The sequence below is a fragment of the Heterocephalus glaber genome, unplaced genomic scaffold (assembly GCF_053883595.1).
Source record: "Heterocephalus glaber isolate CG9 unplaced genomic scaffold, H.glaber_assembly_v1.0 deba00000331, whole genome shotgun sequence".
In the NCBI taxonomy this organism is placed as follows: Eukaryota; Metazoa; Chordata; class Mammalia; order Rodentia; family Bathyergidae; genus Heterocephalus; species Heterocephalus glaber.
In genome coordinates, this window is record NW_028258142.1 from 35,858,525 (window position 1) to 35,875,387 (window position 16,863).

General features: G+C 44.6%; 1 protein-coding gene across 4 annotated transcripts in view; it reads right to left on the reverse strand.

Moving 5' to 3' along the window:
* Positions 1–16,863, reverse strand: part of Slc14a2 (solute carrier family 14 member 2) — a 431,234-nt gene that overhangs the window by 19,526 nt on the left and 394,845 nt on the right. For all 4 annotated transcript variants that reach the window (XM_087193188.1, XM_087193186.1, XM_004855073.3 and 1 more), the window contains exons 9-12: positions 14,336–14,483; positions 12,706–12,840; positions 12,252–12,301; positions 11,654–11,828 (exon numbers count right to left, since the gene is read on the reverse strand). In XM_087193188.1, coding sequence (XP_087049314.1) covers positions 11,654–11,828; positions 12,252–12,301; positions 12,706–12,840; positions 14,336–14,483 — 508 coding nt within the window. The remainder of the gene's footprint in view (positions 1–11,653; positions 11,829–12,251; positions 12,302–12,705; positions 12,841–14,335; positions 14,484–16,863) is intronic.

Sequence of the window (16,863 nt, forward strand, 5' to 3'; positions counted from 1 at the left end):
TTCAGTTTAACCCACCGAGGAAATATTTATCTGGAACTTTTGGCAATACAAAAAGTTGCTGGTTGTTAAGATACCCTAGAGGTTATTTTTAAAAGCTGAGTTAGCCATAGAAACAGAGATAAAGAGAGCTGGGCTTGCTGATGAGGTCTCAGTGGGTGAGGCCAAGCCCATCCATCTGGCAGGGCTTACAGATGGCTGCAGAAGGCTGGTAGATAAGCCTCTGTTCCATTGTTCCACATATCTAGCAGCCCAGATCCTATGCCTCTCATAGCCCAGGAAAGTGAGGCAGGACATGTATTTCTATGCATGTGATGGGCCACCACAACAAACAAAAATAAGAATCACTTTTCTCACATGAGCAATACTGGAATGCTGGGCTATAGACCAGCCAGGGAGGGTCATAGCCCCTCAAGCTGTGCTAGTGGAAAGTTGAGAATGAGAGATGGGAACAGACTCCACAAGGAGATTGGAGATAAAATAACCAACTTCCCAAGGCTGTGGAAAATCTTTGAGTGAAGGTGGTAGCAATTTACTCCTGGCCTCTGGGACAAATTCTCAAGACTTTCATAAAGGATAAAGGCAATTTTAAGAATATTATGAGCGTGTCTATCAAATGTTCTAGAAATGAGATATACTGTTGATGTGGTGGGAAGGAAAGAAAACAATAACACTGGCTGGGAACAGGAAGCCACTAATTTTTGCCCGACACCGTACAAGTCATGCAATCTCATTGAGAGTTTCCTCAATTTCAGGCACACGGTCCTCCAAGGAAGAAATTTACAGACTCTGTAGGGCCGACCTTGCAAACCCAACTTGTAAATGATGACAGGTATCTCAGAGGGAAACCTGCCATTTCTTTCTTGTGTACTAATAAAATGGGATAATGCTTGCAAAATGCTCTGAAAAGTAATTCTGCAGTGCTCACACATCAGGTAGCTCCTTAGGGAGGACTCTTCTGTCTGATGGTTTGGGGCCCCTCTGCTCTGGGCAGGATGACTCTTTATCCTTAGGGGACACCTGGCATTTTACACCTACCTGCATTGACTCTCACCAGCTGAGAGTTAATTATGTGTTTTTGACTTGTGAAATTCTTGACAGCCAGGATTACATTAATTTCTCTTGATAGCTCCAGCACCTATCATGTGTCTGGTATACTGTAGATACTTAGAAGAGTTTTTGAATAAATTAATGAAGAGTGGATTATCTTACAAATTTTAATTTCTGAATAGTGTAACAAACAAAGTCATTGGATATTCCAAGGTATGAAGTACTTTTAAAAATAAAAATCTTATGGTAAATGTTAAATATTTGATAAATATTGAAGTAGAGGTAAGGGGATTTCACAGGTTGATACAAGTGTTAGCTGAGTTTTGTAGGGTTTTGGAAGCTGTAGGGTGAGGGCGGATTACTTCAAGCATTACTTGGATAAAACAGTGAAAGTTTGTAGATGGTGGTAAAGAGGTTGGCCATCTATGACTAACACCAAGAAACCCAGAAGTTCTACAAGACTGTCTGGAATAACTCAGTAGATGGAGAGGAGAAAACAGGCTACTGAAGATAGAGGTCTGCCTTGATGTGATTTGTTTTGGTTACCAGATGTTACGTTGGTCTATTCCACCTAGCTATAAAGCCATAAGCTTTATGGGGTTGGGCCTTCCATAGGCCAAGAGTAAATTGTGTTCACTAAGCACTCAGTGCTTTTCTTACCTCTCGAAATATCAGGCTCACATAGAAAACAGAACTTGTGTGGAACAGTGCAGTAAACAGATGCTGGGCCCAGGGACTCTAGTTACCATGGGTCCCAGCTGGGTGCCTGGATTTCCAAGGGCATTGCTGTCTTGACACAGCTAGCTGTGCACTGTGATACACAGTTAAGAAACTCTGGCCTCATTCTTTAGATAATCGCATTTGCTGCTTAGACCCTTTTCCTATATCTTTAAACATTTATGAAAGCCCAAATCTCTCACCCTAACCACATAATTCCTCTCTTGGAAACCTGTCTGCTGTCCCTCTTGACAGTATTTTCTAAACTAAATAAACTCTCATCTTTTCTACTGAAAAAGAAAGAAAGAAGAAAGAAAGAAAGAAAGAAAAAGAAGTCCTGTCCTTGGTCACCTGCGAGTCAACAGCTGAGTGAATCCGTGGCATGCCCGCCTGGTGTAGGAAGTGCTGCTCTTCCGTCCTCTAACAAGCCTTATTAAATGTCCCAGTGCATGTAGCTTCATGCTCGGGGCCATTCAGGACCATTTCAGGGGCATGGTTCCTACCTCTGAGGATTGCATTGTCCTGTGTTTTAGTAGGCAAGAGTCCAGTGGTCCTGCCTTTCCATTGATTCAGAAGCAAAGAATAATTCTGAGTCTGGGCCGGGGATTTAGCTCAGTGGTTTCGATGCCTGCTGCGCAAGTGCAAGGACCAGAGTTTGATCCCCGGTACCAAAAAAAAAAAAAATCTGAGTCATAAGGATTTGTGCATAGACTCTTTTCTGGGGGCATAGTGATCCCAAAGGACTCATCCATTACTGACTTCTAATGCAGAGAAAATGCCAACCATTCAAATTATCAGTAATGAGAAAATATTTTGTAGAAGACCTCTGTTGTGAGATAAAAACCTAAAGCTTATTACAGTTTCCTTAAGGGAACAAAACAAACCTTGACCCTATTTGTCATCTTTCAGAAGGGGAAACATGATCAAATTGGTCTGGAAATTAACCCAAACAGGCCCATGCCTACATACCTTCTACCGGAGTCCTTCTCAGGTTTTACTTTAACCTGGAGGTGAGTAACTGCTCTCCATGTGTCACACGCAAGGTCCAACACATGGAGTATTTGAATCTACCATAAAGACACATTTGTTATCCCTCCCGTCTCTCTGGTCTCTTATTCCTTTGACCTGGCAATTGTGGACACACCCATATACCCCAAGTAGTCTCCTAGCTATCACACCAGAATGGCTTTTTTTTTTTTAAATGAAACATCATATATAATTTGATTGTTTTCTACAATCAGTTCTACATGATTATACTTTGGCTACAGTTTGAATCTTTCCTTATATAGAAGCTTTGCACCATGACTTGTAATTTCCAGGGCTACACTGTGTGTGTGTGTGTGTGTGTGTGTGTGTGTGTATGTGAGTGTATGTGTGGTGTGTGTATGGATGCTTGTGGGAGGTAACTGGGGTGACCCATTTTATTCATGAGGTTGTGTTTTGTTGACATTTTCAAATATCATCCTGTAAATTACCAAAGCCTTAAGCGTTAAAATTGGAAAAGGCTTTTGAGACTCTCTATTTTGGCCTTCTCATTTTACACACTGGAAACTGAGGCCTAGAGAGATGGAGTGATTTGCCCATGGCCACATGGCTATTGGCAGAGCCAAGAGTCGATATCACACAGGTCTGCTCTGTCTCTTGCCTTGTGGTCTATGATTTAGTTCTCTAAGCCTTACCATAAAAGTTTTGTTTTTGGTTTAGGTTCAACTCTGTTTTTGAATGCAATGGCCTAATTAGGTATTCTAGAATCAATTTCTTTCTAAACTATGGCTCCCTTAAGAAAAATCCCCAAATCTTCCTATAGTTTCCAAATATAACTGGACCGGGAGGTGGGCTGTGAGACAGATGAGGTAAAGAGAAGGACTCGGAAGAAAAGGGGCAGAGGGGAAGGGAAAGTGGGAGGGGCAGGGGAAAGGAAAGAAGGGAATGGAATTAATATGAGAAAATGGAAAAATGGAAACAAAGTCTTTGTAGATAGGGAGGGATGGAGGGGTTGAAGGGAGGGCAAGGGAAGGGGGAAAAATAAGAACAAAGAGATTATGTAAAGGTGCAAATTTCCAATGATGAATGTCATTATATTGTACACCTAAATTGTACCAGTAAAATTAATTTAAAAAAAAAAAGAGGAAGGACTGGCCCGCAGGAGCACTTAGAGATAAATTACTTGGAAGCCTCAGATTCTTAATCAATTAGCGCAGTTATTTAAAAAGGTAGGGTATGACTTACCGTTACCCTGAAAAAAGTGAGATATTCACCCTTATAGCCACTGCTGTAACCCTCTTCTTACACGGCTCTCTAGTTGGCCGGTGGACTCCCCCACATTTTGTCTCTTTCAGTATCTTTGGGTACCCCACAGGGGAGATATTCATAAGCATAAATGAACTGATATCTTATTTAATAACCCCATGATAACTTCATAAATGAGAGGAAAAAGAGTCCAAAGGCCAGAGAACCCTGTTCATAACCAGGGTAACACCTGATCCATTTTCCTCCAGGATAACTTTTCACTTTTTCCACTGCCAACATCCCAGCATACATCCTCAGAATCGCATGTCTATGTTTCCAGTCTCCTTGATTTTGATCATTCTTCTTTCAATCGTTTCTGTGCTTCAACCATATCTTTACTTCATTTTCTCACTCAACAATCTACATCTCCCTTTAGCCAGGAGTATAAGGCTCCAACTTCTCTGCCCGACTTTCCAGATGCTCTACAGTATGGTTCACTTCATTGTCCTAACTTTTTCCTTCCAACTCATGCGCTGCTGTGGCACTATGGCTTTTTCACTGGCTTGTTGTGCTTCCTTTGTCTCTCTTCTTGTCTAAGTTCTACTTACCCTTCATTGTCTGATACATGTTTTACTTCTTCTATAAAGCTGTCCTTGGCTTACTTGGCCATATGGGTCAATACACTCTTTGAATTCCATTGCATTTGCAGGGAGTGCTCTAGCTTACACGCTTTGAGGTTTAGGCCACAGTAGAGTTTCATGCTGATGGTTACAATGCACTTGAAAATAATCAATATTTTCCAACATACTGAAACTATCTGGAATGACCATTGAGTCTTGGCATTGAGTCTGGGCATTAGCAGAAGGAAACCAAGGCCCAGAGAGAAGTAGCTTACCTGAGGCCACACACTGAGTTATGGAACTAGGTTTTGGCCTCCTGATTTGATTCTTTGTTTCAGCATTGTGGATGTTTTACAGATAGTTGAAGCCTTTTAAATGATATCAGCAGTAGGCCCATGACTTTTTAAATTAGAAAATTATGAATTATTTCCTATCCCCAAAGGATAACAAAAGTTACAAAAAATAGCAAACATCTGTATCATCACATTTGTGATATCCACTGGAAGGTCAACGGCAGGTCTGTATCCTAGATTCTTCTCTTGAGGCCATATTTCAGTAATCCCTTTCCCCACACCCTCTCCCATGGCCCTCATTCCCATTATCTATGGGACACATAGCTAATTGATCATAGAATTCTTTCCCAATAAGTTTAGACACAATATCAGAATCCTTCTTAACATAGTACTCTGGAAAACAAATTGCAATCAGTCAGAGTTGGCATTGCAAGCAAACTTGTCTTTCCCTTCAAACCTTATAGAAGGAGGTAGATTTTTATACTTTGGAGACAAAGGTATTGACAGTAGGTACACACCCAAACCCTACAGGATGGCTTTTCCTTAGCCAGTTTTCCAAGGTTCATATCCTTTGGTGCTAGTTTTGGAGAAAATTACTGACCTTACTTATAAAGGCTGTCTATTCTCTGATCAGATAGCTCCAATACTCTGGAAGGTTATTTTTTATGACCCAATATCTGTCTTCCAGAAGCATTCCCATTTTGTGGTCACACAGGATAAGTCTATGGTAATCTAAGATGGGTATGTTAAGATGGGCCACCAAGGACTGTTGAGGAGCTGGGGTTTTAAGATGTTTGTGGAGACTGAGTGGTCCAGCTCTACTGGCATTTCTGCAGAAGGGGTACAGGACCTGAGGAGACAGCAAAAGGCATTCAGCTCTACCTCATTATCCAAAGCTCAACTCAACATGATGCTGCCCTGGGAACCATACTGACATCAGAGCTGTGGGTTGCAAAGTTGTAGAAAGGATGATGACTGTTTTGAAGGCTCACCTAGTGGGCAGGTGCAGTGGGGAAGGGAATTTGAAGGCTGACTGATTTACTTGGTGATAGAGCAAGGAGAACTCAGTCAGCGTTGTTCTTAGGATGCCTGGAGTTTTGCCCAGGATCTTTTATCACATGGATAAAAAGCTTGTCTCTGGACAAGCTGTGGTTTCCTCATCTATAAAACATAGGGTTTGGACTATAAATATTTAAGAGCCCTTCTGGCTTGAAGCTTCCAAGATCTAGATTCTCCCTGGAGTCCTCAGTGAGTTTCCCATCCTAAAACTGTCTTCCCTAGATACAGCTCAACTGAAGAAAAAAGCAGAAATTTCCCATTGAAAAGAGAGATGGTCCTGTTGGTTTGGTGTCTACTTGGCTTGCTTCTGTCCCCAAGCCCCTTCTTACCTGGCCTCCTTTCGATTTCCTGCACAGGGCTGGAGGACTCTAGACCATCAGGACTGGGGAAGAAGCTTCTTTCCAGTTGGGTGGTGTCTCTGGTTCTCAACTCCAGGCTCTATGACTTCTCCTAAGCCTGAACCCGCTCATTTCCCTGAGACCTCCTGTCCGCCCACCCTCTTACTGAATTTCTGTTAATTTCCTAATTTGCATCCCCTAAACCCATGCCTGGGACACATCTGCCAGTTGAGGAAGAGTACCATGGAGGAGGAGGAGGGAGAAGAAAAACAAATGTTCCTTCTGCAGCTCTTCTACACTGTCTTTGGCCTTCCTTCGGAAAGACTACTTCCTAAACTCTTTGGGGAAGATGAGCTCCCGCTACCGTGGTCCACTTGGGTGGACCAGGCAGCTTTCCCTTCAAGGGAAGACTGTTTAGTAGCTCCCCTATCGTCTCTCCCCTATTGTCTCGGTGTTACCTCCTCTCATTAGAATTCTAGTGCCAGCATTTGCCTTTAAAGCAATTATTTAAGTATCGTTTCCTCAGGAGGCCAATTTGCCTTCCAACCTCAATAAGCTCCCTTAATTCCTGGTACAGACAGGGTTCAGGCTGGGGAGCAGCGTTGCCATCAGTGGCCTGATGGAAAGTTTTACATAGCTTAATGCTAGATGTTGTCTTTCTCGCTCTGTGGAAATTGCCTCTTAGCTCTTGCTGCCTGGGGTCCTGGCTCACCAGGATCTCAGATCAAGAGGGGCATGACCTAATCCCCGTGTTCAGAAAGAATTCTGAGGTCTATATATTAGGGACTCTGGCCCTCCCAGTTCCCATGAGGCCATGGGTGTGGTGGGCTAGAGTTTGTGGGGGGCAGCAATCCAAACTTGTTTTGCTTGGCTTCGAGAGTATGATGGGTCATCAACCCCCACATTTGTGTACCACCTTCACCCCTAATCTACACTCAGCGCTGGAGTACAGCGGGCCTGTCTAGGATCAGAAACAAACCTCACACAGAGGAAATTAGCTACACTTGAGTAGACAATCACCCCCACTGACGTCAAAGTTCCCCTTCCCTCCATGCCAGGTGTTTTGGAACTGTAGAAGAGGGGTCCTGAACAGGAAGAGCTTTCTGAGGAAGAAAAGCAAACAAAGGGCATGGGAGGATCCTCTCCCCCCTCCCCAAATTCCAGGGAAAGGCGGGGAGTGTGTGGAGAGCAGATCAGCTCCCAGCACAGGGCCCCTTCCTGGATGTTGCTAGTTTAGGGCCCATGGCCTTGTGGGGACACCTGAGCATTCACTTCTTTGTTTCCCTGCTACGTAGTCTCTCCGCTCAGCCCTGAGTGCTTGTCCTTTGCCCTCTATCTCTGGCCTCTCCTAAGAGCTCCTAAATTCTTGTGGTGCACTCACTCTGGCTCTCTGAGCATCTATCTACCCAGACACAATCGGGAGATGCTACTTGCAAACGATACGTAACCGAATCGGAAAGACAGGAAGTGATCACTTTTAAAGAAGCTGTCCATGAAGTCCAGTGGGTCTGGAGCTAAATAGAACAATAGTTTTAAGAAAGATAGTATCTATTTTATATGTTAGACTTAGGGTGCTCCCTTAGAAAGCAAAAGGTTATGATGGAATCTTCTCCCCAACAGGTCCTACCAAAGGCCAGGGCTTGGGTACCAAGGATTCTCCAAGAGATCTATTTATGACTGTGGATCTTGCTTTTGGAGGTTCAGTTAATCAGAAGTCACTTCAATCCAGAATGAAGTTTTCTTCACAATGCTTATGTCTCCAGCCTCATTATTTCCAGCCTCATGGAGGGAGGATAACAGAATTAAAGACCAGGATGTCGGAGGACTTCAGGGTGCAAGGTGGAGTAAATGCAAGCCAGCACTAGCAGTTTCCTACAGTGCTGCCCCCTTGGCTATATTCTGCTTCAGCAGCTGTAGGAGGGGGTTGGGGGTCCTAGTTATCAATTCACAGAGAGTTAAGAAGGACTTGTATTTTCCTCCTCCACTTCCTCCTTGGGGCACTGGAATTTCTAGTTCCCTATGAATTCTCTGAATGGCTAAAGATGGGAAAAACCAGGCAAATAATAATAATAAATAATAATAATAGTAATAACTCATATAAAATGCTTTAAATTTGCCAGTAGAGACTATCATTTATTGAGAATCATGCCCACAGTGAAACTGCCATCCCCTGCCTGGTTTAGAGACAGGTTTCCTTCACAACATTTAGGAGCCAAGGGAACAAAGCTCAGATTCCCATAGGAAGCCCAAACTGAGGCCCATGGGTCTGATGTGGCCGTGAGTGCAGGCCAGGAGACCAAGTGATGGACAGGTCATAGAGGGTTGGCTGGAAGAGAACCCCTCAGAAGGGAGAGTAATGGGGAGAAGCAGGTCAAAGCCCAGCTGAGTGATGTTGGTCCAGTTTGTATAGTTAAAGTAACCAGGTTGTGCGTTTTGGAAAACTGACCAAATGTCTAACTGGCCAAGCTCCAGGAAAAGCTGGAAAGGTAATAACAGCATATTTTTGGTACTTTTCCTCTCCATGTTCTTATGTTTTTCTTTTTCCCACCTTAGCTATACTTTCTCCTTTTTCATCTGTAGGAATCTAGGGCTGCAGAGTTATAGAAACTTGGAGTTGGAAGAGAGAGGATGCAGTGGTCATGTGGTTTAGCCGCCCACACCCCAAGCAACTGTCCTCAATGGAACTCCAGCCCCTGCTCCTCATAGGACATCATTTCTCAGGCAACGTCCATCATTACAAAGCATCCCTCTCCACCAACTCAGCCTGTCTGCTTATTACGCCCACCTCACCTCTGTGCTCTGTGCCCAGGAGTAACATTTAATTGACCTCTACCACTTGGGTCACATGCTGCAGACAGACAAGGTCTCCCCTTTTTTTCTTTTCAAGCCAAGTACAACCAGCTTGATCATCATATCCAGAGGGAAAAGGGAGCTCCAGACCTCATTCGTCCAGCTTCCACTCATCTCAGCATGCCCTTGTTTGCCAAAGACCATCTCAGAATGTGCAGTGCGTGTTTTCTTTGTACTCTCCCTTCATTGTTCGTCAAACCTTTTCTCAGAAATGACCGCTCCAATCTAAGATGCAAATGATTGATCATGCTTACCGTGTGCTTCCCAGGACCGTTTACATTTTAACAGGTTCAAAGCTTTAAGTCAAAGGGATGGCTGGGAATATTTGGGCAGTAGGCAATAGCAACACAGGAGACAGGAAAAGAGGCACAGAAATTTTCCTGGAATCCTTAAAATAATGCCTGATTTATTTCCTAAACAGAAGACCAAGCCAGCCAGATAACTTCCTCGTGACAAACACACACTGTGAACCTAAGTGGGCTCAGATCGTCTGAGTTACCAGCCTCATCTTTGTCTCAGGTTGAACTATTCACCCGGCTAGGTAAGTCCCCATAAAATAAATTCCGTGAAGTCAGGAGCTGGTCTGATTCTCTCCCGGTTTATTGTCAAGCCTAGGGCCCAGGTAACATATTAATAGTTCCTCATGCAATGTGTCCTAGACAAATGAGTGAATGAGGTCAGGCCAGAAGGCAGAGATTCTCAGGTCATGAATGTTAGCACATAGCCCCGGGCAACCAACATGGGAGCCCATTTCGAATGGAATGGGGAACAGGCCGACATTTAGGGCAGCAAGTTACCAGAACTAGCTGGTACCTCATTTCAGGGGCAAAAGCAGATAGACAACAACCAAAGAATGATATGAACACACATGGGATTCAGCTACAGCCCCTATCCCAAAGATTTTCCAAAACTAAAACCACTATATTTAAACCAAAGAATTCAATATATCTGTTAATTGAAGGAAAGGTTACTCTTGGGATCTGAATCAGTGGCTGGAAGATTAAGTGGAAGAAATATCTCAAAGCAGAACAAAAATAAAAATTGTGAAGAAGGAGAGAAGCAACTTGGATCAGAGATCAAGGAGGCCTAATCTATGGACAGAGGAGTTCCAGAGAGAGAAGATGGAAGAGATGGAGGAAACCTGAACCCCAGAGATAAAGAGAACATCTTAAAGATCTAGAAAGAAAGGCAGATTATTTGCAAAAGAAAAGAATGAGATCAGCTTCAGGTTTCCTGTTTGTAGCATCTGAGTGACAGAAAATGAAGGAACAATATCTAGAGAAAACTGAGAGGGCCAGGTGCACCCCAGGAAGTCCACACCCAGCCACAATGCCATTCACTTGTCACAGGAAAGAAACCTGTGGACATGCAAAGAGTCACAGAACATGTCATCCATATTTTTTCAAATATTATTTGAAGAAAATTCTCAAGAAAGTTCTAAACAAGTAATAAATGAATCAGAACACAGATTGCAAGACAAGGGAAGATGAAGAATAGAGAAAAGAATGATAGAAGGTAACTGGCCTAATAAAAATAGTACACTCCAAATGAACAAGGATAGAGTATGTGTTATGGGTCAAGTAGGATTACTGCAGAAAGAAGAAGCATATTATAAGGAAAATTAAGAATGATAAATAATCTCAGTAAAATTTAGGGTGGGAGATGGTTGGAGAAATACAAGTGTTTTAGAACTGATGCACTGGGGAGGGAAACAGTGAAAGAATTAGAGGTTTTTAGCTCCTTGGGGTGGGAAGGAGCACTGGAGAAATGGGGTATCATGCAAGGGAAAGCCATTTGGCATCTTGTTTTTATGTAACAATAGAGAAATGGGCTTTTGATCATGAGTGTTGGGAAAGGGGCAGTAACCACCAGTGGAAGGGAAAACCTGAATGTTCAATTCTTCATATTTAGATACTTCCAGTGTCACATGTGAAGTTCCTCTCTTCTGCCAAAGGCTGTCAGTGCCCATCAGATTATAGCTCTGCACGGAGGGGGCCTTCACTTCCTAGCACATGACCTCGACTTACTTCCCACCCCATGTATGCCTGGGAGCCACTCAGCAAGTTCAATTCCACAGCATCTGTCATTTACTTAAATACGCCAAGAAGATCACCTCTTGTTTACTTCCCCAAGGAGTCTGTTTTTGGCTTGTGCCAATAGCATGTAACACACTCCTTACTTCTAACTTTGGCAATCTCATCACCAACTTTTTTTTTTTTTTAGTACATGGGGATTGGACTAAGGACCTTGTGCTTTTGAGGCAGGCACAGTACCACTGAGCTAAACCCCCAGCTCCAACTTCTTTCAATGTTCACAATGGATAGCTTTGAAGATTTGGGTAGAGAGAGAAAATCAGGCTCAGGGCGAGCGAGTTACAGGTGTGTTTGATTGGATACAGGTGCCAGGAGAGCAAAGGAGGTGAGTGCTGTGCTGATTGCCCCAGAATTGAAACCACAGGGGTCCAGGCAAGAGCATTTCTGCCTGGAGCTGGGCTAGTTACCGCTGGGGGACTTTGCTTTCTCAGGGTTTCTCATCGTCAGGTAGAAGATGCGGTTGGCCTCTGGGTAGGTGACCTTGCTGAGTGGGAGCTTGTAGATGGCAGGGTTGTTGGTCGTCAGGAGCAGGAAGATAAGGGAAGACAAGCAGAAGGCCCAGGTGCCTGGTGTCACACCCATCTGGAAATAAAAGCAATGGGGTCTGAAGAATGTTTCTGGGCCTCTATTTTGAGCCTGAGACCTGAGGAGAAGGATATGGTAGGGGCTGAAGATGGGGATCCCCCTCCAATGGAGGCATTGGTGTTCCTAGATTCAGAATGTCCAGGTAGTTGGTCAAGAAATTTGAGGTGTTGATGACTTTGGGCACAACAGAATCTTTTAATGTTGGAGCTGAAAATCGGCCTAGGGATGGTCTCCCAGATCCAGTCCTAGCTCCATCTGTCCCCGTTCTCTGGGTAAACCCTGGATAAACTCTGACAGAAACAATGGGTTACATACCAGATTCTATAACTTACTCATAATTCTTCCACAAGACCCCAAGTGTCTGGAAGATCTAGCAGGGGAGCAGTGCTTAGGGTAGTGTTCAGGAGAATCCAAACTTACCACCGCCATCATGTTGGAGAGGGCTGCTCCCATGTATGCACAGAAGAGGGCTGTGGAGGAGAAGGACCATCAGAGTCAGCTCCCCAGGGCCTACCCTTGCTCCCAGCCACTGCTCTGGCAGAACAGGGAGCCCAGACCAAGGCAGGGAACCTGTGCACTTTCCCGCAGCCTTGGGGTGTGTACTACACCCTGACATCAGGCAGTTTGTCTGATGTTGCTTGTCTTTGCAGTTGCCTGCTACTAGACTGTGCATTTCTTTGAGAGCAGAGATTAAAGCTTGCATTTCTTTCTTTCCATTTCTTACATCCATAGTGGCCTTGCATAGAGCCAGGGGTTCATGGAGATTTTTGGCCTGGTCCCATTAAATTTGGGGATGGGCTAGAACAGGCACACGACTTGGATGATGGGGAGGAATAGCCAGAGTGACTTAGTTGTCACTTTGCTGAATACTTACCGCAGACAAGGGCTAGCAGGTGGGTCTGCCAGGTGAGAGCATAGAACATGCCCCCAATGGCGATGCAGGAGAGGACACAATTGTAGCCCCAGAGGCCCATGTAGATTGTCTTGAAGGGTGTGGCCACCGTCAGTGCTGTGGAACAAAGTGTGCGTGTCTGGGTGATTCTGGACCATGGGGAAAAGGCCACCTCATGGCTGGTGCCAGGTCTGAGGGTGCCGTCCTTCCTGTAGTTCACCCCATTACTCACAACCCTGCCTGTTATAGGAGTCTCCGAAATGGAGCAACAGAGAGAAGGAAGCAGTGGTTTCCAAAGCCCTAGTCTTCACACAGACGTATTACTACTTCTAGGGTGAGGGGAAGCCTAGAAGGCAGGGGGCTCCAGGTATTCCCTACTCCTTAGCCAGAGAAGCTGCAGTTTTAGCAAGAAAACTTTTCCACTTCAAGAGTCCTGTTTCAGATGGTTCAGAAAAATTCTCCATCTACACAGATCTATGTAGATTAGAGATGTTACGGTCAAGAGGTAAGATGTGAACAATATGGCAAATCTAGGTAAGGAATTAATGGTACCACTTGTATTTACTTTTATAATTTTTTGATGAATTTGAAATTATTTCCAATTTAAAAGAAAATTTAAAATTCTGCTTTCAAAAGTCTTTGAAAAACATTGGAATAAGTAAAAATCAGGCTTCTAATGTGTTTTTTTTTAATAAATGGAGTACTACTCAGCCATAAAGAATGAGAAAGTAGAGACATTTGTAGCTAAATGGATGGATACTGAAGCCATACTCTTAAGTGAAATAAATAGGGCACACATGTGTAAATACCAAACAGTTTCTCTGGTGTGAGAAACTGAAAGTGTAAATAAGGATTAAAATGAATAATTGATAATTTGAAATAGGAAGAAAGGTTCAAAGGGGTAGGGGAAGTGGAAGGGGAAAGGGAAAGGAAAAATTATGAGAAAAGGAAAAAATGGAAACAAAGTCTTTGTAAATAGGGAAGGGTGGAGGGGGTGAAGGGAGGACAGGGAATGGGGAAAAAATAAGAACCAAGATACATCATGCACAGGTACAAACACCCAGTGGTAAATGTAAATGTATTGTATACCTACAATGTACCAATAAAAGAATATAAGCAACCCCCCCCCCCCAAAACAGGCTTCTATCCCAACTCCTCTATCCCATTTTTGAACTCTATCATGGGGAAGAACATATCCCTATATAAATGTGTGTACATACATACACATATATGTAGCAATATGAAAGTGCCTGTGTGAAATGCAAACCCAATTTGGGGAAAGTCTTTTCCTTTTAGCTTTAAAAATTCAAAGTGCTGGGCCATATGTACTTGAGCATGGGCTATTCCTTTCCCTCTCCCCAACCGGATTACTCTCCTCCACCCTTAGCTGAAGGGCTCAGTACCCAGACTCCGTTCAGCTCTCTACACACCCTGCTCCTGCAGCCTGCTTCCTTTGGAGGCTCAAGAAAGGGAAAAATAAGTCCCTAGCCCTAACGGTATTTTGAAACTTCAGTGAAGAGAATACATCTAGGATAGTTACCATGTAGAAGGGGTAAATGACTCAGGACAGCTATCCCAAGCATCTCCCCAAAGAGTGGGGGCTCCATCCTACCTGCCAGCATCCCCACAATTGACCCAATGGCCGCATGCAAGCAGATGAGGGGCGAACAGATGAACAGAGCCACCAGGATCAGGCCACCAGTCCAGGGGTTGTCACAGCCGTACACCTGGCCCACTCCGACAGGGATGGCTTGCAACAGCTGCAAAGTCAACAGTCCAAGTTGTTCGAGTGCAGGCTGATAATGCAAAGACCAGCCTCAGGGCCAGGACTGAGCCATTGCTGGAGACACTAATGAGGCAGAACAGGAGGATGACGGTGCCCTCTAGCGTGAGAGGAGATGGGGAGGGCATAAGCTGGAACAAATAGCTCCTCACTCCACCACCTACCAGGCATCAGGCATCCCTCATGCAGTCAGGTGGTGACCAGACATGGGGACTGGGCAAGGTGCTTCTGAGGAACACATAGCTTTCTTTCCCCTTGAGAGGAGAGGCTTTGAAGGGCCCAGGATGCTTCTCCTCCTTACACTGCTGTTGGGGGTTTCAGGGCACTAGAAGATTTCCTCTAAATTTCTAGGAATCCTAGAAGTATTCTAGGCCATTGTGATGGGTGATTTTACCAAATGCAACTAGGCTAAATTCTCTGAACTCGACCCCTCTGGTCTACGGTCTCTCCATCTAGACACTGTCAGCACATCCTCCCTGGTGGGTGCTGTCCATTCATAACCTCAGTGTTATCCTGGAGGTTGTGGGCCTCTGGGAAGAAGCAGGCATATTCTCTGCTTTCAAGGATCACTTAACATTGTGGAAAAGCACCCTGCAGAACATATGGAAGATGGCATGAAGCCACGACATCACTGAGCCCGAGAGTGACCTGCTGGTGTTGGGATTGGGGGTGACTGACTTGGGAGTGACGTCAGATGGTCTTTCTTGGCCTGGCTGAATTGTTCATATTTTTCTTTGAGGGCAAAAAGCAAGGAAAGTAGAGAAAGTGAGAGCCCTGGCTTGTGAGTTCAGGGTTCCAGTGTTCAGGGATGCTCTGTACGACTTCATTGTGTGACCATAAGCCCGCCACTTCCTCACCCAGGCTTCAGTGTCCTTCTCTGCAACACAAGGCACCTACCTGGTCTGGCAGGTGACCTTACAGCTTCAAAATTGTGTAGTTCTTTTCTCCATCACTGACCCACATGGCTCTTAAGAGAATAGGGCTCTTTGTGGCTGGATACACATTAAGTGCTTAATAAACATGTATTGATTAGCCCAGTGGTTCTTGAACCCTGCTGTATATTGGAATCCCCTAGGAATCGTTAGAGAACCTACTCATGTCCTGCTCCTCCATAGCCAATCTAATCTGATAGGTATAGGGCATCTCCCTGGCCTTAGGTGAATCTGATATATAACAGAGTTTGAGGCCCACTGGATTAGGTATAAACGATCAGCTGTAGATATGGGAAGTTAAGTACATTTCTCCCCTCGCATGGAGTTTTGCTCTTTTTAACAACTTGATTTGATTCTGGTATCAATTTGATTTCTCTTTAGGGAACAATTTTTGAGGAGTCCCAGGGTGCTTCCCATCTTTGCTCATCATTGTCTCCAAATGGGTGACTTTTTAGTAACCACACATTATTTAATAACCACACATTGTAGGACCAGAGTCTATAAACTTGTGAAAGGAATGATCGGGTGGGGTCCAGTCTTATTTATAGCAACCCAGAAAACACTTTGTACCAGACCAGGGAACTCGGCTTACATATAATGAACAGACGGGAAATCCACTCAATAAATATCTCACAATTTGCCAACATCTGAGGAGTGCGGAATTCTGAGGGGAGTCCAGCTTCCACCTGTCCGTCTGGGAACATGGGTTGTGAGCCCAGGCAGGCAAGAATGAGAGGAATGAAGGAACAAGGGGCCTTGGAATGGAGCCCGGCTTCAGAATGAAGCTCCTCTGCTGGGATCCATATTTTTGCCTGATGAACTGTGCACTGGGGTGACAGGTGGCAGCTGGCACCCAAGGGTGAAGGGCAGTCAGGTGTGTGGTGGAAATTTACTGAGCGCCCTGCTTCATCTGTTCTCCTTATGATTCCCAGGACAGACAACAAGCTTGCTGAACAAAAAAGTTCCTCCATTTGTTTTAGAGAAAGGGTAAAACAGCACTGATTTTTCAAAATTCAGATCTAGATAGTGTGGGAGAGAATGATGTTGGTTGTCAGAATTCTGGGCTGCTCAGGAGGTGAGACAGTGAGCTCGCCTTAGGGTGCCCAGATTTGGGTCCAGCCACTTTCCAACTGTTTATTTTGAAGATGAACAAGAGGCACCTCTTCCCTGTGAGCCGCACTGGCTCCTGGGCACTGGATTGTCCACCCTCACAGCATGGATTGGGGCCTTAGAGAACCTTTGTCTCTGGTCATGTCACATGCCACTTGGACAATGCCCGTTGGGTCGAGATCAGAGAGAGTGGGTCTGTGCATCCAAGGTCAATTTGCCTACTTGCCACAGGGCTGATCCTCAATGATTCTGTCAAAGTTTTGTCCCTGCTCCTTCCCCACCCATTTTTCCACCTGAGAGAGGGGCTCTGTCTTT